The 23,078-nt window shown below is 42.1% G+C and overlaps 1 protein-coding gene and 2 long non-coding RNA genes across 3 annotated transcripts in view; all 3 read left to right on the top strand.

The window, feature by feature from the left end:
* The window catches only part of LOC106585677 (small G protein signaling modulator 1), a 71,343-nt gene that overhangs the window by 24,266 nt on the left and 23,999 nt on the right, over positions 1–23,078 (top strand). Inside the window, exons 3-14 of the mRNA XM_082968651.1 lie at positions 230–392; positions 659–811; positions 912–979; positions 1,147–1,292; positions 2,267–2,398; positions 17,401–17,525; positions 18,097–18,164; positions 18,372–18,535; positions 18,925–19,054; positions 21,159–21,285; positions 21,847–21,911; positions 22,130–22,275. Of these exons, the coding sequence (XP_082824777.1) occupies positions 230–392; positions 659–811; positions 912–979; positions 1,147–1,292; positions 2,267–2,398; positions 17,401–17,525; positions 18,097–18,164; positions 18,372–18,535; positions 18,925–19,054; positions 21,159–21,285; positions 21,847–21,911; positions 22,130–22,275 (1,487 nt within the window). The remainder of the gene's footprint in view (positions 1–229; positions 393–658; positions 812–911; positions 980–1,146; positions 1,293–2,266; positions 2,399–17,400; positions 17,526–18,096; positions 18,165–18,371; positions 18,536–18,924; positions 19,055–21,158; positions 21,286–21,846; positions 21,912–22,129; positions 22,276–23,078) is intronic.
* Positions 6,745–11,244, top strand: LOC106585678 (uncharacterized). The gene is made up of 3 exons (XR_001324005.3): positions 6,745–7,257; positions 9,568–9,721; positions 10,638–11,244. It is a non-coding gene; the product is annotated as an uncharacterized LOC106585678 (long non-coding RNA).
* LOC123730397 (uncharacterized) lies at positions 12,465–15,589 on the top strand. The gene is made up of 2 exons (XR_014382549.1): positions 12,465–13,042; positions 13,235–15,589. It is a non-coding gene; the product is annotated as an uncharacterized LOC123730397 (long non-coding RNA).

The raw sequence follows: 23,078 nt of genomic DNA, 5'->3' as shown, positions 1-23,078 counted from the left end.
GGTGTGCATTCATCATCATACGTCATATAATGTATTGTAACTTGTAACTCACCACCAGCATCATACATACATTTTTAATAAAGTTGAATGAAATATTAAAATGCAGAACATAAATGATTCATAATGGTGACACGTTTCAGTGAACTCTCCAAAACTGTTTCTCATCTATATTTTGAAATGTACTATTATTTCTGTGCCTATTTGTGTGTGTGTTTGTGTGTGTGTGCAGCTGCGGTGGAGGCGTGCGTTCTCCATGGGCTTAAGCGGCGAGCGGCGGGATTCCTGCGTAGCAACAAGATAGCAGCGCTCTTCATGAAGGTGGGGAAGAGCTTCGCCCCGGCAGAGGAGCTGTGCAGGAAGGCTCAGGAGCTGGAACAGATCACAGAGAGCAAGTGAGAGCACACACACCTTTGTACCGACACAAACACACCACCGAATCCCTGTACAGACACAGACCATAGCACTCAAAAGCAAAGAGCTGTTACTGTATATTACTGCTAACAAATCTTAAACATGATCTCTGTCATACACGACAACTCTACTCACACATAATTATAGTTTACTGATGCAATGCAGGTGTAACATAAGAAATGATCACTGGTAGAAAATAACCAAAGGTAACCTCAGTTCCTCCCTCTCCTCTGTTTCTACGTTGCAGACGGAACCAAAGTTTGCCCAACCAGGATAGCTTACGGATACTGTCCAGGCTGCCCAGCCTCAGCCCGCAGGTGGTCAGAAACCTTTGGATCCGCACGGCCCTCATCGAGAAGGTGCTGGACAAGATCGTGCTCTACCTCGTGGAGAACAGCAGGTGAGTCACAGGAGGGTGAAATGGCATGGTCACCTGCAGGGAGGAGGCAAAGGAAATCCAGAAATGCACAGCTCACCTCCATAACGTTTTTATGTTCCAGTAAATTCTATGAAAAAGAGGCCATTCTGATGGATCCAGTGGACGGACCCATTCTGGCCTCTTTGTTAGGTAACGATTCCACATGGTTAAGCTTTTATTCATAAACATCTCATCTCAGACAATATACCAGTGTAGAAGGGGATTTCCTCTCACACGGGGCACCAATTAATGTAAGTGATTCTCCTCGCACTGGGCACTGATGCGTCTTTTCATGCTATTGCTCTGTACTCTGGCAGTGGGGCCCTGTGCCTTGGAGTACACAAAGATGAAGACGGCAGACCACTTCTGGACAGACCCCTCGGCCGACGAGCTGGTCCAGAGACATCGCATCCACAGTGGCCACTGCAGACAGGACTCCCCCACCAAGAGGCCTGCTCTCTGTGTAAGTTTCCTGGGAAGGGTAGGGTTCTAAATAATGTCCCACTACTCTACCAAACTCCCCCAAATAAGATTGAACATGACCACATCATCCCCTGGTATACATTTCTCTATTGATTATTTCATATCTTTGTTTTGCTGACACTGCACACTATTAGCTCAAACGTAGCGGGGATATCCGTGACCAATCCTGTCATTTACGCTTCCCCCAGCCTCTCTCTTTCAGTAGAAGAAGACCTTTTGTTGTCAATGCATTTAAGGAGCACATTGTATCCCGTGGGAGAGGACAGAGTGTATTTTCTGGAACTACTCTTCACATTATCATTGACCCCTGCAGCTAGAAACATCTCGCCACGTAGCACCATTCTCATTCTACATTGACAACTGAGAGCTGTTTATTGCAGCACTGTATCTTTTGTACCCTAGAGGCAAACATAATGGGCTTTGTCACCAGAAACAGAGTGGCAAATGGTTTCCCATTTCATTTCTCTTCAATCAACCAAACACATTTCTGATGTTACATCGTTTGAGCCAGTGTAGCAGCCTGAAATCAAATACATGGCTGAAAGGGTTTCTAAGAGCTGCATAAGCTGGGTAACATTATAATACTTGATTAGCCATTGCTAATTCATTCCCAGTGGATGGTCATTGTGGTTAACTGTATGGAATAAACTAAATGTGCTCAATGGTGGGTGAACAATATGGCATCATACATTCATTTTGCACCAGTGATGTGTGAAACTAACTGACCAATATATGGAATTTGGATGGACGGATTACATTTTAGTCATTTAGCAGACGCTCTTCTCCAGAGCGACTTACAGTAGTGAATGCATAATTTTTGTTTTTGTACTGGCCCCCCGTGGGAATTGAACCCACAACCCTGGCGTTGCACACACCATGCTCTACCAACTGAGCCACAGGGAAGGCCTGTGGATTGAGATGGGGTAAAAACAAACACACTGTCTGTGTTTCCAGATCCAGAAGAGGCATTCCAGTAACAGCATGGAGGAGCGGCCCTCACCTTCAGCCCGGGACTACGTGGAGTCCCTGCACCAGAACAACAGAGCCACCCTGCTGTTTGGAAAAAACAACGTGCTGGTGCAGCCGGTAAACAATTCATCCTCCTCCCATCTCTAGGAGGCTCACCAGTTTGAGTGTGTCAAGAACTGCAACGCTGTTGGGTTTTTCATGCTTAACAATTTCCTGTGTGTATCAAGAATGGTCCATCACCCAAAGGACATCCAGTCAACTTGACACAACTGTGGGAAGCACAGAGTCAACATGGGCTAGACGAACTGAGACTGAGGGCAAAAGGGGGTGCAACTCAATATTAGGAAGGTGTACCTAAGGTTTTGTACACTCAGTGTATCTATAGAGAGATTCGCCATATCGCGGTTTCTGTGGAAGATGATCTCTCAGTGCCCCAACTCCTCCATATTTATGATAGCATTCAGAAACTAAAATATTCAGTGAAAGCAAATATGCCAGTTGTTAACACCACAACACAGTAGACCTATTTGGAGACACACTGTGAATGCCAATCTGTACAATCCGGAACAGCTTGGTAGGAGATTATCTCCTGTTTTTGTAGCATAAGGCAGTTTGAAGTATATGGTGTCAAATCCGATTCAAAAGTCAAACGGGCGCAAGAGGAATCATTATTGCGCGAGCAAACACTTGAGTGGAGAAAGAAGGAATGTGGTCGAGCGAGCAGATGAAGGGTCCCACGAGCGCAGGCCAGCATAGTGCGCGCAAGTTTTTATTTTTTATTTCACTTTTATTAAACCAGGTAGGCCAGTAGAGAACAAGTTCTCTTTTACAACTGCAACCTGGCCAAGATAAAGCAAAGCAGTGCGACACAAACAACAACACAGAGTTACACATGGGATAGAAAAATCTATTTACAGATGGGCTGTGTACAGGTACAATGATCGGTAAGCTGCTCTGACAGCTGATGCTTAAAGTTAGTGAGGGAGATATAAGACTCCAGCTTCAGTGATTTTTGCAATTCGTTCCAGTCATTGGCAGCAGAAAACTGGAAGGAAAGGCAGCCAAAGGAGGTGTTGGCTTTAGGGATGATCAGTGAAACATACCTGCTGGAGCGCGTGCTTAGGGTGGGTGCTGCTATGGTGACCAGTGAGCTGAGATAAGGCGCGGCTTTACCTAGCAAAGACTTATAGATGACCTGGAGCCAGTGGGTTTGGCGATGAATATGAAGCGAGGGCCAGCCAACGAGAGCATACAAGTCACAGTGGTGGGTGGTATATGGGGCTTTGGTGACAAAACGGATGGCACTGTGATAGACTGCATCTAATTTGCTGAGTAGAGTGTTGGAGGCTATTTTGTAAATGACATCGTCGAAGTCAAGGATCGGTAGGATAGTCAGTTTTACGAGGGTATGTTTGGAAGCATGAGTGAAGGATCCTTTGTTGCGAAATAGGAAGCCGATTCTAGATTTAATTTTGGATTGGAGATGCTTAACTTCTATGGGCTAGACCCTAGTCAACAGCCAGTGGAATCGCGTGGCGCGAAATACAAATACCTAAAAAATGCTATAACTTCAATTTCTCAAACATATGACTATTTTACACAATTTTAAAGACAAGACTCTCGTTAATCTAACCACATTGTCCGATTTCAAAAAGGCTTTACAGCAAAAGCAAAACATTAGATTATGTCAGGAGAGTACCCTGCCAAAAATAATCACACAGCCATTTTCAAAGCAAGCATATATGTCACAAAAACCAAAACCACAGCTAAATGCAGCACTAACCTTTGATGATCTTCATCAGATGACACTCCTAGGACATTATGTTATACAATACATGCATGTTTTGTTCAATCAAGTTCATATTTATATAAAAAAACAGCTTTTTTACATTAGCATGTGATGTTCAGAACTAGCATACCCACCGAAAACTTCCGGTGAATTTACTAAATTACTCATGATAAACGGTGACAAAATACATAACAATTATTTAAAGAATTATAGATACAGAACTCCTTTATGCAAACGCTATGTCAGATTTTAAAATAGCTTTTCGGCGAAAGCACATTTTGCAATATTCTGAGTACATAGCTCGGCCATCACAGGCTACCTAATTTGACACCCACCAAGTTTGGGGCTCACTACACTCAGAATTACTATTAGAAAAATTGGATTACCTTTGCTGTTCTTCGTCAGAATGCACTCCCAGGACTTCTACTTCAACAACAAATGCTGTTTTGGTTCCAAATAATCCATAGTTATATCCAAATACCTCCGTTTTGTTCGTGCGTTCAGGTCACTATCCGAAGGGTAACGCGCGAGCGCATTTCGTGACAAAAAAAATCTAAATATTCCATTACCGTACTTAGAAGCATGTCAAACGCTGTTTAAAATCAATTTTTATGCTATTTGTCTAAAAAAATAGCGATAATATTCCAACCGGGCAATGTTGTATTCATTCAAAGGCTGAAAGAAAAAAAATTGAGAAGTCTCGTGAACGCGCATCTCAGTCTCACTGTCCCCAGGCTGACCACTCACAAACAGAGCTGCTGTACTTTGCCCAGAGACAGCAGACGCCCCATTCCACTTTCTGGCGGCTTTAGAGAGCCAATGGAAGCCTTAGAAAGTGTCACGTTACAGCACAGATGCTGTATTTTCGATAGAGATGCAACAGAAGGACAAAAAATTGTCAGACAGGGCACTTCCTGTATGGAATCTTCTCAGGTTTTGGCCTGCCATATGAGTTATGTTATACTCACAGACACCATTCAAACAGTTTTAGAAACGTTAGAGTGTTTTCTATCAAAATACTAATTATATGCATATTCTCGTTTCTGGGCAAGAGTAGTAACCAGTTTAAATCGGGTACGTTTTTTATCCGGCCGTGAACATTCTGCCCCCTAGCCCCAACAGGTTAATGTGAGTCTGGAAGGAGAGTTTACAGTCTAACCAGACACCCAGGTATTTGTAGTTGTCCAGATATTCTAAGTCTGAACCGTCCAGAGTAATGATGCTAGACGGGCGGGCGGGTAGCGATTGGTTGAAGAGCACGCATTTAGTTTTACTTGCATTTAAGAGCAGTTGGAGGCCGTGGAAACAGTGTTGTATGGCATTGAAGCTCGTCTGGAGGTTTGTTAACACAGTGTCCAAAGAAGGGCCAGAAGTATACAGAATGGTGTCGTCTGCGTAGAGGTGGATCAGAGAATCACCAGCAGCAGGAGTGACATCATTGATGTATACAGAGAAAAGAGTCAGCCCGAGAATTGAACCCTGTGGCACCCCCATAGAGACTGCCAGAGGTCCGGACAACAGGCCCTCCGATTTGACACACTGAACTCTATCTGAGAAGTAGTTGGTGAACCAGGCGAGGCAGTCATTTGAGAGTTAAACTTGAGAGCTTGCGAGTGTGACTTTGAACTGCTTTTCTGCATGCAGTAAATCAATTTGAGAGCAGAGATTTTTGTTCACCTGAAGAAATACATACTACATGTCAAGACTGCACTCTCACAAATACGACGCGTCCCCACATGGATGTCTTTTCTCCCTCTCACACCAACTTTCCAGTTTCCTCTCCAAAATCCATTTTGCTCTCACAACCGCTTACTATAATTGAATAATAGGTATAATTCTAGCCAATGAACATAGCCTGTAGCAGTCTACTGAAACGCAATTGGTCAAGTTTTTGGACCAATCGCGTCTTGACTGCCCTCTAATCTGATTTTTTACGATAGAGATGAAAGGGGACGGTGAAAGGTGAATGATGTCTGACAATGAAGAGGTAAGTTCCATAGTTTTTCAGTAGAGAAACTAGCTAGCTAATTAACTATGATTTCAATATTGAAATTGAGTAAGTAGTTATTTGATCTTCTGTTATTAAAGCAGGCTATTGATGAGGCAAGCTAGGTTAACATCAGCTAGCTAGGAAGCTAACTAGCTAACGGTAGCTAGCTAGCTAACATTTAACCATGTGGTTTAACTACTGGATCAGTGTCCCGAAATCGGGAGAGTTGCTGTTCGATATGCGATATTTGACTAGAATGGCGTTGTAAACAAAAGCCAACTTTCTGGGACATAGACATGTCTTATATGGTCAGAAAGCTTAAATTATTGTTAATCTAACTGCAGTGTCTAATTTACAGTAGCTATTACAGTGAACAAATACCAAGCTATTGTTTGAGGATAGTGCACAACAACAAAACACTTTTATCAAGGCAACTGCTTTGATACATTCACCTGACGGTATATAATTTACTTACATTCAGTAATCTTGCTCTGATTTGTCATCCTGAGGGTCCCAGAGATAAAATGTAGCATTGTTTTGTTTGATGAAATCAATTTTTATACCCTAACACGATCCATGTTGTATACAGCGTTTCGCATGAATTCCAACTCTTTCAACTTGCAACAAAACAATCTATGAAATCTAAACAGCTAAACTTTGTTTCACCCGGTCAAGGTCAGTTTTTGTGCAATCTTCAGACACTCTAGAAGGTAACCAAACATTGTTTCATCATTCTACATTACGTATTGGCTACACAACATGTCTAATAGCCCACAAAGGACAGCCATCATAACGCACCAATGAGACGGGCGGTGTTCCCTTGATTGACAGTCTCTTGGTCCAATGACCACCTATCGTTTTCAAACATAGCTAGTTAGATAGCCAATGAGCTGGGCTTTACATGAGTATGTGATGGCCCTTTGTTGGAGTAATGGCCATTGTCATATGGCTGTGCGCAACGCGATTCATTCTCCATTGAAAATCTACAGGACACAGGGGAGTTTACGTTACGCAGCGCTCGCTTTCTTCTACAAAGTTTTCTCAAACTTAAAAACTACAACATGGCTACTAACAGGATAAACTTCAAGTATACACATTTGGACGAGATTATTGCAGAAATTGACCGGGAGAGTGACACGAGGAGTCCTGCGCATAAGAAAGATTGAATGGAGAAGGTAACCTTGTCTTTTTAAATCAGTAAGTAAAATACATTTTTGCTTCTTGTGCTAATCCAGTTTTTTTTAAATGGTTTCATATTAATTTAAGATTTTTGTCTTAAATATATATATATATATATATAGTAGACTCGTCAGTCTACTGTTCAAAAGTGTGGGGTCACTTAGAAATGTCCTTGTTTTTGAAAAAAAAAAAAAACATTTTGTCTATTAAAATAAAATCATATTGATCAGAAATACAGTGTAGACATTGTTAATGTTGTAAATGACTATTGTAGCTGGAAACGGCAGATTTCTTTATGGAATATCTACATAGGCGTTACAGAGGCCCATTATCAGCAACCATCACTCCTGTGTTCCAATGGCACGTTGTGTTAGCTAATCCAAGTTTATCATTTTAAAAGGCTAATTGATCATTAGAAAACCCATTTGCAATTATGTTAGCACAGCTGAAAACTGTTATCCTGATTAATGAAGCAATCAAACTGGCCTTCTTCAGACTAGTTGAGTATTTGAAGCATCAGAATTTGTGGGTTCAATAAATGGCCAGAAACAAAGAACTTTCTTCTGAAACTCGTCAGTCTATTCTTGTTCTGAGAAATGAAGGCTATTCCATGCGAGAAATCGCCAAGAAACTGAAGATCTCGTACAACGCTGTGTACTGTACTACTCCCTTCACAGAACAGCACAAACTGGCTCTAACCAGAATAGAAAGAGGAGTGGGAGGCCCCGGTGCACAACTGAGCAAGAGGACAAGTACATTAGTGTCTAGTTTGAGAAACAGACGCCTCACAAGTCCTCAACTGGCAGCTTCATGAAATAGTACCCGCAAAACACCAGTCTCAACGTTAACAGTGAAGAGTCCTCCCTATGGCTCAGTTGGTAGAGCATGGTGTTTGTAACGCCAGCATGGTGTGTTCAACGCCAGGGTTGTGGGTTTGATTCCCACGGGGGGCCAGTACAAAAAATATATATATATAAATAAATGCATGAAATGAAATGTATGCATTCACTACTGTAAGTTGCTCTGGATAAGAGTGTCTGCTAAATGACTAAAATGTAAATGTAAGAGGTGACTCTGGGATGCTGGACTTCTAGGCAGAGTTCCTCTGTCCAGTGTCTGTGTTCTTTTGCCCATCTTAATCTTTTCTTTTTATTGGCCAGTCTGAGTTATGGCTTTTTCTTTGCAACTCTGCCTAGAAGGCCAGCATCCCCGAGTTGCCTCTTCACTGTTGACGTTGAGACTGGTGTTTTGCGGGTACTATTTAATGAAGCTGCCAGTTGAGGACTTGTGAGGCGTTTGTTTCTCAAACTAGACACTCTAATGTGCTTGTCCTCAGCCATTTGCAGCTTCAATAGTCATTTACAACATTAACAATGTCTACACTGTATTTCTGATCAATTTGATGTTATTTTAATGGACAAAAAAATTGCTTTTCTTTTAAAAACAAGGACATTTCTAAGTGACTCAACTTTTGAACGGTAGTATATACACATATATATAGTTGAAGTCGGAAATGTATATACACTTAGGTTGGAGTCATTAAAACTCGTTTTTCAACCACTCCACAAATTTCTTGTAAATAAACTATAGTTTTGGCAAGTCGGTTAGGACATCTACCAACATTTGTTTACAGACCGATTATTTCACTTATAGTTCACTGTATCACAATTCCAGTGGGTCAGAAGTTTACATACACTAAGTTGACTGTGCCTTTAAACAGCTTGGAAAATTCCAGAAAATGATGTCATGGCTTTAGAAGCTTCTGATAGGCTAATTGACATCATTTAAGTCAATTGGAGATGTACCTGTGGATGTATTTCAAGGCCTACCTTCAAACTCAGTGCCTCTTTGCTTGACATCATGGGAAAATCAAAAGAAATCAGCCAAGACCTCATTAAAATAAATTGTAGACCTACATAAGTCTGGTTCATCCTTGGGAGTTTTTTCCAAATGCCTGAAGGTACCATGTTCATCTGTACAAATAATAGTACGCAAGTATAAACACCATGGGACCACGCTGCCTTCATACCGCTCAGGAAGGAGACGCGTTCTGTCTCCTAGAGATGAACGTACTTTGGTGCGAAAAGTGCAAATGTCAGGAATTATGAAAAACTGAGTTTAAATGTATTTGGCTAAGGTATATGCAAACTTCCGACTTCAACTGTATTATTTTATTTTTATAGACGTGTATATATATTTTTTTATAGATGTGTTGTATATTTGATGTATTGATGCAGTGCTCACCCCCTGCTAAAATAAAGGTTAAATAAAATAAGTAATAGTAAACTTGAGTTCTAACTGATTTTTTTAAATCCTCAATTGTGGTAGAGAGTAAGATGACCTGTGGGAGCCAACTTCAAAGACACCTCATTCAAGTCCATCCCCCACTCATTCAAATGTAGGAACTGGTTTCCCCAGTCAGACCCCTCTGCTGTCTCTGGCTCCGCACCCACCCCTGTCCCGGCCATCTAGAGGTGTGAAGGTTAGTACCTTTTATGTACGGAAGCTAATGATCCATCATGTATGACATTCCTGGGAGTATGTTAACTTTAATTTTGTATTACCATAGCATTTTTGCATGTTCTCTTTAGTTATGTACTTTGAAATGTATCAATTGACCATTTCGGCCACTTGGGTACATTTGGGCAAACTCGTGAGGGACACCTGGGAGACTTGATACAAAATATTATGTAGAGCTCTCATTCTTGAATGTATCAGTAAGAAACTTTGCACACCCACTGCTGCCCTCTTGTGGACAATGTCTAAATTACACCTAGATTCCTTGGTCAATGTATGGCCTTTATTTTGCATTTCAAAGATGATGCAAAAAATAAATAGAAAACTGATGTTTTTTTGTTTGTTTTATCTGTTACTAGATCTAATGTGTTATATTCTCCTACAATAATTTCACATTTTCACAAACTTCAAAATGTTTCCTTTCGAATAGTATCAAGAATATATCTTCCTGAGCTACAGGCAGTTAGATTTGGGTATGTCATTTTAGGCGGAAATTGAGATGAAGGGTTCAAGCCTTAAGAAGTTTTAACCAAAGCCAAGGTAGTTTAGTTTTCTATACCGTCTCTGGTTTAAATAAGAGCATTGTACCTAAGTTAAGGAGGGATTTAGTAGAGTAGAAGGACTTGGAAGACCAGCAGAAGAGGGGGGAGAGGCAGGGTGAGAACAGATAGGGAAGAGGTCAGTGATTGAGGAGGGAGAGCCAAGTGAGGTCAGGCTCTGAACCAAATAATAGCCAATATTGTTAACGGCATAGCTACTTTGAAATCCAATCTGGTTTAAATAAAGATTCAATAACTTTTACTCTGTCATGTTTTGTGCAGTTGCATTAAATGAGAATGATCTCAAGCCATTTCTCTCTCTCCATCCCTCTTTCCATGCAGGTCCACTGTCACTAATGGTGGTGAAGTTCTCTGCTCAGCTGACAGAAACAGGAGATACAGGAGTCCATTCTGTTCCAAATAGCTTACCTAGGCTCTCCTCCAGGCACAACTCCATAGTGTTTGTTCCTCTCATTTCTTTGATGCTGTATGAAGGCATTGTGCATAGGACATTTGTCACGTAGAGAGATGATGACCAGCTGCTGTCTATTGGTTAGAAAGATACATTCTGTATAGAACTATGTGATAGTCATTGGTAAAGAATATGAGCAGTGTAGGTAAAGGAAGAAGTGAAAACCTAGAGGAGGATAGCTTTCCCACGAGGTGGGTTAGGCATGAAATGACAGCAGGCTGTTTAGTACTGAGCCAAGTTGACTCACAAGTGGTGTGTATTGGTACAGGGTAATTCTACAGTAAGAGTGATGCTGACATACAATTTAAAATGTATGTCAAAGAAACCAATGATTGCAAATTGTTAAAATTAGTACTTGTGCATAGTTGTATGGTTTGTTTCACTTTGAAATCATTGGTCTTTGTTTGACATACAGTACCAGTCAAAAGTTTGGATATACCTACTCATTCAAGGGTTTTTCTTTATTTGTACTATTTTCTACATTTTCTAGAATAATAGTGAAGACATCAAGACTATGAAATAACACATATGGAATCATGTAGTAACCAAAAGTGTTAAACAAATGAGAATATATTTTATATTAAACATTTTCAAAGTAGCCACCCTAGGTAAAGAGAAATGACAGTCCATCATTACTTTAAGACATGAAAGTCAGTCAATCCGGAAAATGTCAAGAACTTTTAAAGTTTTTTCAAGTGCAGTCGCAAAAAAACATCAAGCACTATGATGAAACTGGCTCTCATGAGGACCGCCACAGGAAAGGAAGACTCAGAGTTACCTCTGCTGCAGAGGATACGTTCATTAGAGTTAACTGCACCTCAGATTGCAGCCCAAATAAATGCTTCACAGAGTTTAAGTAACTCCACATCTCAACATCAACTGTTCAGAGACTGCATGAATCGGGCCTTCATGGTGGAATTGTGGCAAAGAAACCACTACTAAAGGACACCAATAAGAATAAGAAACTTACTTGGGCCAAGAAACAAGAGCAATGGACATTAGACCGGTGGAAATCTATCCTTTGGTCTGATGAGTCCAAATTTGAGATTTTTGGTTCCAACCGCCGTATCTTTGTGAGAGACGCAGAGTAGGTGAACAGATGATCTCTGCATGTGTGGTTCCCACCGTGAAGCATGTAGGAGGAGGTGTGATGGTGTGGGTGTGCTTTGCTGGTGACTGTCAGTGATTTATTTAGAATTCAAGGCTCATTTAACCAGCATGGCTACCATAACATTCTGCAGCGATACCATCTGGTTTGCGCTTAGTGGGACTATCATTTGTTTTTCAACAGGACAATGACCCAACACACCTTCAGGCTGTGTAAGGGCAATTTGACCAAGATGGAGAGTGATGGAGTGCTGCATCAGATGAATTGGGCTCCACAATCACCCAATCTCAACCCAATTGAGATGGTTTGGGATGAGTTGGATCGCAGAGTGAAGGAAAAGCAGCCAACAAGTGCTCAGCATATGTGGGAACTCTTTCAAGACTGTTGGAAAAGCATTCTAGGTGAAGCTGGTTGAGAGAATGCAAAGAGTGTGCAAAGCTGTCATCAAGGCAAAGGGTGGCTACTTTAAAGAATCTCAAATATAAAATATATTTTGATTTGTTTAACACATTTTTTAGTTACTATATGATTCCATATGTGTTATTTCAAAGTTTTGATGTCTTCACTATTATTCTACAATGTAGAAAATAGTAAAAATAAAGAAAACCTTTGAATGAGTAGGTGTGTCCAAACATCTGAGTGTCAGAATCACTCTGTACCAGCTCGGCTCAGTCCAGTCCCACATCCTGTGTTATCATTTATTTGGCAACATTCTTTTCCATAGTTGCATATTTTGATATAGCCACAGCAGTCTTAAAATGGACTGTTACCTTAAATGCAACATTTAAGATGTTAAAACATTTCAACTCCAATTGAACTCTGGGACATTTCCTGACATCTTATTTTCCTCTCTCTCTCTCACTCCAGTTGTTCTCAGGAGACAGGTCAGTGTGTGTAGAGAACACATTTGACCAGGTGGAGTCAGGTTTCTACTCAGGAGACAGGTCAGTGTGTGTAGAGAACACATTTGACCAGGTGGAGTCAGGTTTCTACTCAGGAGACAGGTCAGTGTGTGTAGAGAACACATTTGACCAGGTGGAGTCAGGTTTCTACTCAGGAGACAGGTCAGTGTGTGTAGAGAACACATTTGACCAGGTGGAGTCAGGCTTCTACTTCATCGCATTGGACCACTACGCCAACGAGGCAGAGGACACCAAGTTTGGAACAGTGAGTCACCAACTCATCTTATGATTTACACATCGCACCACCTTCCTCACCCTTCAGTGCCCTACTTTTGTTTATCTTTTTACCAATGTCTATGGATTGTACAAGTTGGGACTTGGACTCCATATTACATGTAATTCCATCTCCTGTATTGTTCTGCCCTCTCTATATATTGTGCTGATGCACCACTGTAAGAACCTGGAGATCTTCACTGGTTCTGAGGGAGGTGACGTGGCCACAAACAGTGCCTGGGACACCTTCCAGTGCTACCACTGTCTGGAGAACTGCCAGAGGGTGGTCAAGACATCTGACTGGAGAACAGCCAGAGAGAGGGTGGTCAAGACATCTGACTGGAGAACAGCAGAGGGTGGTCAAGACATCTGACTGGAGAACAGCCAGAGAGAGGGTGGTCAAGACATCTGACTGGAGAACAGCCAGAGAGAGGGTGGTCAAGACATCTGACTGGAGAACAGCAGAGGGTGGTCAAGACATCTGACTGGAGAACAGCCAGAGAGAGGGTGGTCAAGACATCTGACTGGAGAACAGCAGAGGGTGGTCAAGACATCTGACTGGAGAACAGCCAGAGAGAGGGTGGTCAAGACATCTGACTGGAGAACAGCCAGAGAGAGGGTGGTCAAGACATCTGACTGGAGAACAGCAGAGGGTGGTCAAGACATCTGACTGGAGAACAGCCAGAGAGAGGGTGGTCAAGACATCTGACTGGAGAACAGCCAGAGAGAGGGTGGTCAAGACATCTGACTGGAGAACAGCAGAGGGTGGTCAAGACATCTGACTGGAGAACAACAGAGGGTGGTCAAGACATCTGACTGGAGAATAACAGAGGGTGGTCAAGACATCTGACTGGAGAACAGCAGAGGGTGGTCAAGACATCTGACTGGAGAACAGCAGAGGGTGGTCAAGACATCTGACTGGAGAACAGCAGAGGGTGGTCAAGACATCTGACTGGAGAACAGCAGAGGGTGGTCAAGACATCTGACTGGAGAACAGCAGAGGGTGGTCAAGACATCTGACTGGAGAACAGCAGAGGGTGGTCAAGACATCTGACTGGAGAACAGCAGAGGGTGGTCAAGACATCTGACTGGAGAACAGCAGAGGGTGGTCAAGACATCTGACTGGAGAACAGCAGAGGGTGGTCAAGACATCTGACTGGAGAACAGCAGAGGGTGGTCAAGACATCTGACTGGAGAACAACAGAGGGTGGTCAAGACATCTGACTGGAGAACAGCAGAGGGTGGTCAAGACATCTGACTGGAGAACAGCAGAGTGTGGTCAAGACATCTGCTGCTACTTCCTCTTAATTGTGTCAGCTCTGCTGCACCTGAGCGCTAAAGGTATGGCACCACATTTCCAACAGTCCTGTATGCTTAAACATACTTGTAAACTCATTGATGTGTTTCTTAAAGTGGCAATCAGCAGTTGAAACAATAACAAAGCGTCCACCGAGCCCCTGTTTCGTTAAAAAGCTGAGGGATGGGGCTGGAGAAATGTAACCACTCAAATTCATAGACAGAGCTATGGGTGCATAGGACTGACCATCGTGCCTCCTAAAACCCAACTGGAGGAACGACCCAAGGTTCGTCGCCTCAGACATCCTCCAACGGGTTTTGAGAAGGATGCGAGTAGAGAGGAAGTCAGGAGTTGAGCAGAGATTAATTGGGACATAGCTCATGTCATTGTTTTAGATGTAATCTGATGTTGAATGATACATTTATTCTGTTTGCACGTATATCTTTGTTCTACTTCTGCTCTTTCCACAGATGGCTCTGGCTTGCTGATAACATCTGATCTGATGAGACTCTTTATGCAGTTTGACTCCTACTGATTGTATTCAATAAAACTTCCAATGCCAAATTGAAATAATTTGAGATTCTGTAATTGATAGACAATAGTAGTTCCCAATCACATAATTACTATAAAACAAATGTTTTCCTCAATTCACTGTTTGGTGACTGCATGGTGTTGTTTTGTCCTCAGTCCTCCTTTGAATGCGGTGTGTACTGATTCAGTTCTAAACGACCATCATCGAGTCCATCCTCACCTCCTCCATCACTGCAACGGATTGTCCGGTCTGCTGAGAGGGTCATTGGCTGCCACCTGCGTTCCATCAAGGTCTTTCATGACTCCAGGGCAAGGAAGTGTGCAGGAAAGGTTATCGCCGACCCCTTCCACCCCATCTTCCAAAGACTCCCCTCTGGCAAACGGTTCAGGTCAATCACAAACAAAACCTCCCACCACCTGAACAGTTTCTTCCCCGTGCGATGGCCCTCACCAACCGTCCACCTGGTCCATGATGATCCTCTCATCCATGGACTTCATACTCTGCATTATTCATTCACGACTATGCACCTTGCACTATCATCCCAGAACTGCGCATTGCTCTTTGCACATCTCTTACATGCAGAATTTATAACGTTGATTGTTTAGAACATTGATTATTTAGCGTTCATAGTGTACATACTGCATGTTTCAGAGTCAAATTCCTGTACATGCAAATGTGTTTGGTAAATAAAGCTGATTCTGACATGTTAACCTGAGTTTAGCTGGTTTATCATGCAAGTTTATGTTCTATTATTTGGGACTGGTTATGTACTGGGTGAACTGTAGCAGATTCTCCCCTTTGTGTCTTCATATAATTCAAAATCCACTATGTGTGTGTCCTTGAGCTTAATGCCCTAAATAGTGGCTCCTGCCTGCAATTAGTGGACTCGTTTTGTGGTGTTTGCTAGAGCTAACTGTCTGCTTTTCATTTTACAGACGAACGTTGCTAGCTAACGTTAGTACGTAGATTCCACTCAACTCAAGGTATAGTATACCTATTATAATGTATTTCCCAGTTCATTTGGTTATCAAGCTGCTGGGTTTCCCCAGGTCGTTTGGCGCTTACTACTCAAGCCGGTTAGCAAACTAAGCAGACTGCCCTACAGTGCATCGCAAACAGAAGGCTCGAAATAGCCAATCACAACACTGGACTGGCCAATGGCAGGAATTTGTAAGTTCGTCCATCACTCCAGTAAAAGTGACCAATGTAAGGTTTTAGACTCGCCTTTAAGCCTGCCCAAGGAACGCACTCGAGGGACCCGTCCTCTGGTCTGTCGACCACATTTCTTCTCTCTCGACTCGGTGTTTGCTCGCGTAATAATGTTTCATCTTGCTCGCGCACGTTCGACTTTTGAATTGGATTTAACACCATACAGGTACACCCCCTGGACAGGAAGCTAGTCAATCGCAGGGCCTAACCCCAGTCTATCTCCTTAATGCTGAGTGCCAAGAAGAGACACGTCACGTCCCATTTTTATAGTCTTTGGTATTCGGCCTGGGATCGAACTCCCAACCTTCCAATCTTAGGGCAGACATTCTAACTACAAGGCCATTGAGTTGGTGAAACTGTAAAAAACAAACAAAATAAGAGGGGGAAAAATTACTTTCAATATTGTCTCTGTATACTCTTATTAACAGTTATTAGTTATTAATGAATAGTGTGTCTATAATATTTTTTTTTTCTTTTTTTTTCAAATTCTCGTGCCAATATCAGTTTTTTTTAAGTCCAGTAGTTTATATTTTTTTTCTAAGAGATTGTCAGTTGGATATGCTCTCTGCAAGGTTTTGTATATCTAACCTATCATATGAATATCCTTTTCTGACTCCAATTGGATTCCCTCAAATTGCTCTGATGTCCAAAACATTTCAAATAGAAATGTATTGATATGAAACTATTAAGTTGCATGTATTTGAAAATATCTACATTGGTCAGTCCAAAATTGCTTTTTATTTCTGTCATGGAAATAAATGTATTTCCTATTACCAAGTCATTTATGGTTTCTATGCTTTTTATTTTCCATGTAGACCAATTTATCAGAGATTTCTGAAAAGCTATCCAAGGATTGTTCCATAAGGTTGTGTTTTTAGGGAGTGATACTGGTTCTTGTAGAATAGATTTAATGACTAAAATGTCAAATGTAAATGTTCTTCCATATTGTTATAATGTTCTTAACTATGACGTTCTTAGCTTTATCCTTAGAAAATATACATGTAAAAAGATCCTGGGGATTAGCATGCACATCTTAAATATGTACCCAATGTTCTACTTTAGTGCATTTAACTATATGTCACAAGTGGCAATTTGATACAATTCCAAGTCTGGAAGGTTAAAACCACCACCTGACTTAGGAAGATGTAAAACACTCCTTTTTATTCTATGAGTTTTATTTCCCCATATAAAGTCTGTTATGATGAGTATACTTTTGCAAATAATGTCTTCGGTGGGGTAATTGTTATATCATTTCTTCATAGTTCACTTTAGAAAACATATCCTCAAACTATTATCCTTTTTGGCATTACAGAGGGATGACATGGAGGCTATCCCAGGATACCTGTCTCTCCACCAGACCGCTCACATCATGACGCTGAAGTGGACGCCCAATCAGCTGATGAACGGCTCTGTGGGAGACCTGGACTATGAGCACAGGTGTGGAGAGCGATTCACTAATGATCATATCTCTCACTTATGTACATCAAGATGGCACAACAAGGGGATGACTGTTTGTAGGAACACCATACACCACCTGTGTGTTTAAGTTGATGTCTACAGTTGGTGCAGCGGTTCAGTATGACTAAATCATGCAGCGTGTCTGTCTGAGTGTTACTCAGGAGGGCTCTGTGTCCTGAGGTCAACTCTGGAGAGGGGAATATGATGAGGGTTGTTTGTAGGGGCAGCAGGGGGACATGTTCAAGCATACTTCAAAGTAACTAGTCATATCATTTTAGTGACTTTGGTTCTTAGCCTGTGGTGTTGTTTGCTATGTCTCAGTTAAACTTTAATTAAAGAGCACTTATGGGAGCAGCAAACACTCTACCTACTTATGCAAAATACCGAACCCCAACTTTAATCATTTCTACATTCAGTAACACAGACCGTATTCAGAGTTCTGCACACACCAAGTAACACACATATCCCTATGGCGATCTTTATCGTTCAACTCAGTGTGACAAGGTGAGTGATGTCTCAATAACCCCGGCTTTGATTCCATCTCTTTCAGTGTGTACTGGGACTACGCTATGACCATACGTCTGGAGGAGATTGTTTATTTGCACTGTCATCAGCAGGGTAGGTCCACCAATGGAGGCTAGTGGAGAGAAACATTGGGAAGACAGGCTCATTGTAATGTCTGGATTGTAATCGGCACATCTTGTATGGAGCTCAACTACTTGCTACTGCTATCAACGACAGCTAGTTCTGGTTCATTTACAGAGTTGTTCATATCATTTTTTTATATTTAAAAGGTTCATAAAAGGTATAAATTATTCTCTGCAGTGGACACCGGGGGCACGGTGGTGCTGGTGAGCCAGGACGGCATTCAGAGACCCCCGCTGCGCTTCCCCAGAGGGGGGCACTTGCTCCAGTTCCTCTCCTGCCTGGAGAACGGCCTCCTGCCCCACGGCCAGCTCGACCCTCCGCTCTGGTCCCAGAGGGGAAAGGTCATTCCTATTTCATTTGATTATTAAAAAAAAGACCAATCTTGAGTTATTTTAGCCCAGGTACATGTGTTAGTACATGTGTTAGATTGCTTAAAGCCTATATCATGTCTACTGGGCAGAATAAATAATGAACCCCCCCCCCCCCTCCCACACAAGGCTGCTTTAAGCCAGACCTTATTAAGTATAGCTTATATAGGCAGTCCTTCTGTTTCATGAAAGTGTGGATGTTTTACAAATCTAGACTATTTAAAGACCCTGTGCTATCAAAATCTTAATTTAAAAAATGTCTTAATTAACAAAGAATGCTGTTAATCATTTTAGATTTTGACAGTTTGTCATATTTTTTGGGCATTTACTGTATCTAACATTCCCCTAATTTCTGACTACAGGGGAAAGTGTTCCCTAAACTGAGAAACAGGTGTTCACAGGGATCCTCAGACTCCGTGTCTGATAAGGAGGAGGACGAGGCAACGGACTATGTCTTCCGCATCCTGTTCCCCAACAGCCAATCAGAGTTTGGTAAGTGACCTCAACCCCTCCTCCATTCGTGTGATCACTTCAGGTGGCCACGGAGTGATGTGTTTTGTTTAAAAACAATCCAACTGTCCTCATTGTCCATTCCAGTGACTATAACCCACCCTCCCCGTCTTCCCCCGGGGGCTCCTCTCCTGTCTCGCTCCTTCTCCCTCCACCTGAGAGGACAGCCCCCAATCAAAGGGAACCTGGTGGTCCCTAAGCGCTCCTTCAGTTGTCCCGAAGACCCCCTATCGCCCACCACAGGGAACAGCTGTAACGTTACCACACCTCAGCTCCTCCTTCAGTCTGTCGGTCCACTTGCTTTGCTTCAATCACTGCCTTGCCCTCTGTCTCCTTCCTGCAAAGCTTACAAATGAGTCCCCTAATCAAGCACTCTCTGTCCTCTTTCCTTAACCTCAGTCCCTCTTGGACAATAGGTGGACGATTGACTGGCCATGGGCCTTCCAATAGAAAAAACACAGCGTTATGTCGAGGTACACAGTGGTTTACAGTAGTAGAAAAAGCAAATGTTGAACAAGCAAATTGTCATGCTTAGAGACGAATTCTAACTTCAGATGCACACACTTAACATAAACATTTTGTTTTAATTATGCCTTGACGTCAATGGAAGATTTGCCTGAGAACTTGAGTTAGTATGTGCCCATAAAGAGAATATAGAAACATAAAGACCAATAAGAATGTGTCCTCATTACCATCCCTTGATCCCCCAATTGTCATTGTTGTTGTGCTTGAGTTGCTCTCTAACGCCACCTCTATGGCAGCTATTAACACTTCCTCAAATCAAGTGACAGATCTTGCCCAATCTGTCTAATTCAGCTGTGATCGTGTCTTGAGAATCATCTCCAGAGGTGTCCAAATCATGACGGGACAATGTGATTCTGGCTGGGTGTTTGAACCTGTGCAGTTACAGTATAGCACAGAGTTTCAGACCAGGGTCAAATACATATATCAATGTAGGATCTTTATTTGATAAAAATCAATAAATAAAAAATGTAACCTTTATTTAACCAGGCAAGTCAGTGAAGACAAATTCTTATTTACAATGACGGCCTACACCGGCCAAAGACTGACGACACCGAGACAATTGTGCACCGCCCTATGGGACTCCCAATCACGGCCGGTTGTGATACAGCCTGAATTCTAACCAGGGTGTCTGTTGTTTGAAACAAATCAAAATATATTTCATATTTTTTATATTCTTCAAAGTAACCACCCTTTGCCTTGATAACAGATTTGCATACTCTTGGCATTCTCTCAACCAGCTTCACCTGGAATACATTTCCAACAGCCTGAAGGTGTGTTGGGTCATTGTCCTGTTGAAAAACAAATGTATGCCTTGAATTGTAAATTAATCACTGACCGTGTCACCAGAAAAGCACCCCCACACCATCATACCTCCTCCTCCATGCTTCACGGCGGGAACCACACGTGGAGATCATCCGTTCACCTGCTCTGCGTCTGACAAAGACACGGCGGTTGGAACCAAAAATCTCTAATTTGAACTCCTTGGTGTCCTTTAATAGTGGTTTCTTTGCAGCAATTTGACCATGAAGGCCTGATTCACGCAGTCTCCTCTGAACAGTTGATTATGAGATGTGTCTGTTACTTAAACTCTGTGAAGCATTTATTTGGGCTGCAAGCTGAGGTGCAGTTTACTTTAATGAACTTATCCTCTGCAGCAGAGGTAACTCTGGGTCTTCCTTTCCTGTGGCGGTCCTCATGATAGCCAGTTTCATCATAGAGCTTGAGATGGAAAGAAATTCCACAAATTAATTTTTAACAAGGCACACCTGTTAATTGAAATGCATTCCAGGGGACTACCACATGAAGCTGGTTGAGAGAATGCCAAGCGTGTGCAAAGCTGTCATCAAGGCAAAGGGTGGCTACTTTGAAGAATATAAAATATATTTGATTTGTTTAACACTTTTTTTGGTTACTACATGATTCCATATGTGTTATTTCATAGTTGTGTTGTCTTCACTATTATTCTACAATGTAGAAAATAGTAAAAATAAAGAAAAACCCTGGAATGAGTAGGTGTGTCCAAACTTTTGACTGGTGTGTGTGTGTGTGTTCTGTGGTGCAGTGGCCCCAGAGCTGATGGACCAGGAGGCCAACATCTGGCAGCCCACAACCAGGAAATCCTCCTGCTCGTCCTGTACCCAGTGCAGCTTCTCAGACAGAGGGCCTCCCAATGGGTGCAACCATGAAAGGTCAGAGACAGACACACACACTGTTGGTTACCCAATTATCATCCCTGGCCTTTAACCGATCCCACTGACCTGAGAAGGATACAAGATCCCCAGACCCCGGTTCAAGTACTACTTGAAATCTTTCAAATATTTAGGTATTTTTCTTTAACCTGCCTGGAGTGCCAGGTGGACAGGATACGCACTTTTTTGACTTTTCTATTGGTTCCATTGCAATAGGCACGCTTAATCAAGCACATATACAGTATTTTATATGATTTCAAATAATATTTGAACCCAGGTTTATTACATGTTGAGACTGTAGTGCATGCATTTATCTCATCGTTTGAAATGTACTGTTTTATTACGCAATTACGGTTTTGATGTCCTTATGAACAGTGAATGGAGAAGGACATCTATTTAATTCATTAATTCATTTGAGGTAATATTTCATAAACAATTGGTAACGCTGGACAGTTACTTTAAGATGTTCTTGTGAATGGAGAATAGAGACTGTTTGACATGTTTAAGACAAGGTGGAGCCAATATGGAGAACCCTGACTTGTGTGCTGTTTCCCTTTGCAGAGCCCCTTTGAAGCTGCTGTGTGACCAAATGAAGTATCAGATCATCTCCCGGGCTTTCTATGGCTGTATGTGATTGTGAACACAAATCTTGTATCTTCTGTCCCCCTAGATGATTTGCAACGTTTTGCAACAGATTTTAATTTAAAGCAGCTCATCAATTAGTCTAGCATCCAACTATTAATTAAATGTCCGATGTGTGATGGCCTTATTTAGATACGGTATCACGTAAAATCTCAGAATGTCAGAAGGATCATTTGATAGCGGTTGTGTTTTTGTATTCCAGGGCTGGCTTATTGTCGTCACCTGTCCACCGTACGTACACACCTCTCGGCCCTGGTCAACCACACTATCGTGACACCCGACGCGCCCGGCGATGCTTTAGGGGGCCTCACTGCCGAGGTGTGGCAGAGGTTCCTTCAGGACTGCACCGTAAGCAGCATCACTTTAGTCATCACACACACACACACACACACACACACACACACTGTGCAGTACCAGACAGCCCAAACCCCCTGGCGACGAGATGCACACGCACGCACGTACACATGCACACACACATACACTCATCTGTATTCATCCGTTAATCATCACATTGCTCACACATTCTTAGTCACACAACCAGCCGTATGTAAGCGTGACTAATGCCCTGCCTGTCAGCGTATCAACAGCATACATTTTCATTGGAGGGATTTTGTTAAATAATCAACCAATGGGAGGGATTCAGTTGACTTATCGCTTTAGTTCATCCATGTTTGTCCAATCTGTGTTTGTAGAGTTCTACTGGCTGTAGTCAATCTTGACATTTTTCTCACAGTTGTAGTTAAGTATTATTCATTATTAAACAGGGGATTGGGGCCCCCACTGGCATCCAGTGGTACACAACCATTCTGCACGTTGATTGATCAAATCAAATCAAATAGTATAGAACAGGTGCGCCGAATACAACAGGTGTAGACCTTACTGTGAAATGCTTACTTACAAGCCCTTCACCAACAATGCAGTTTTAAGAAAAGTAAAAGTTAAGAAAAGATTAACTAAATAAACTGAAGTAAAAAAATAAAAGAGCAACAATAAAATAACAATAACAATAATGAGGCTATATACAGGGGGTACCGCTACCGAGTCAATGTGCTGGGTACAGGTTAGTCCAGGTAATAGAGGTAATATGTACATGTAGGTAGGGGTAAAGTAACTATGCATAGATAATAAACAACTAGTAGCAGCAGCATAAA

This window comes from Salmo salar, chromosome 24, assembly GCF_965601325.2.
Source record: "Salmo salar chromosome 24, fSalSal1, whole genome shotgun sequence".
In the NCBI taxonomy this organism is placed as follows: domain Eukaryota; kingdom Metazoa; phylum Chordata; class Actinopteri; order Salmoniformes; family Salmonidae; genus Salmo; species Salmo salar.
The sequence above is the reverse complement of the archived record's forward strand: the minus strand, read 5'-3'. Positions and strand labels throughout refer to the sequence as shown.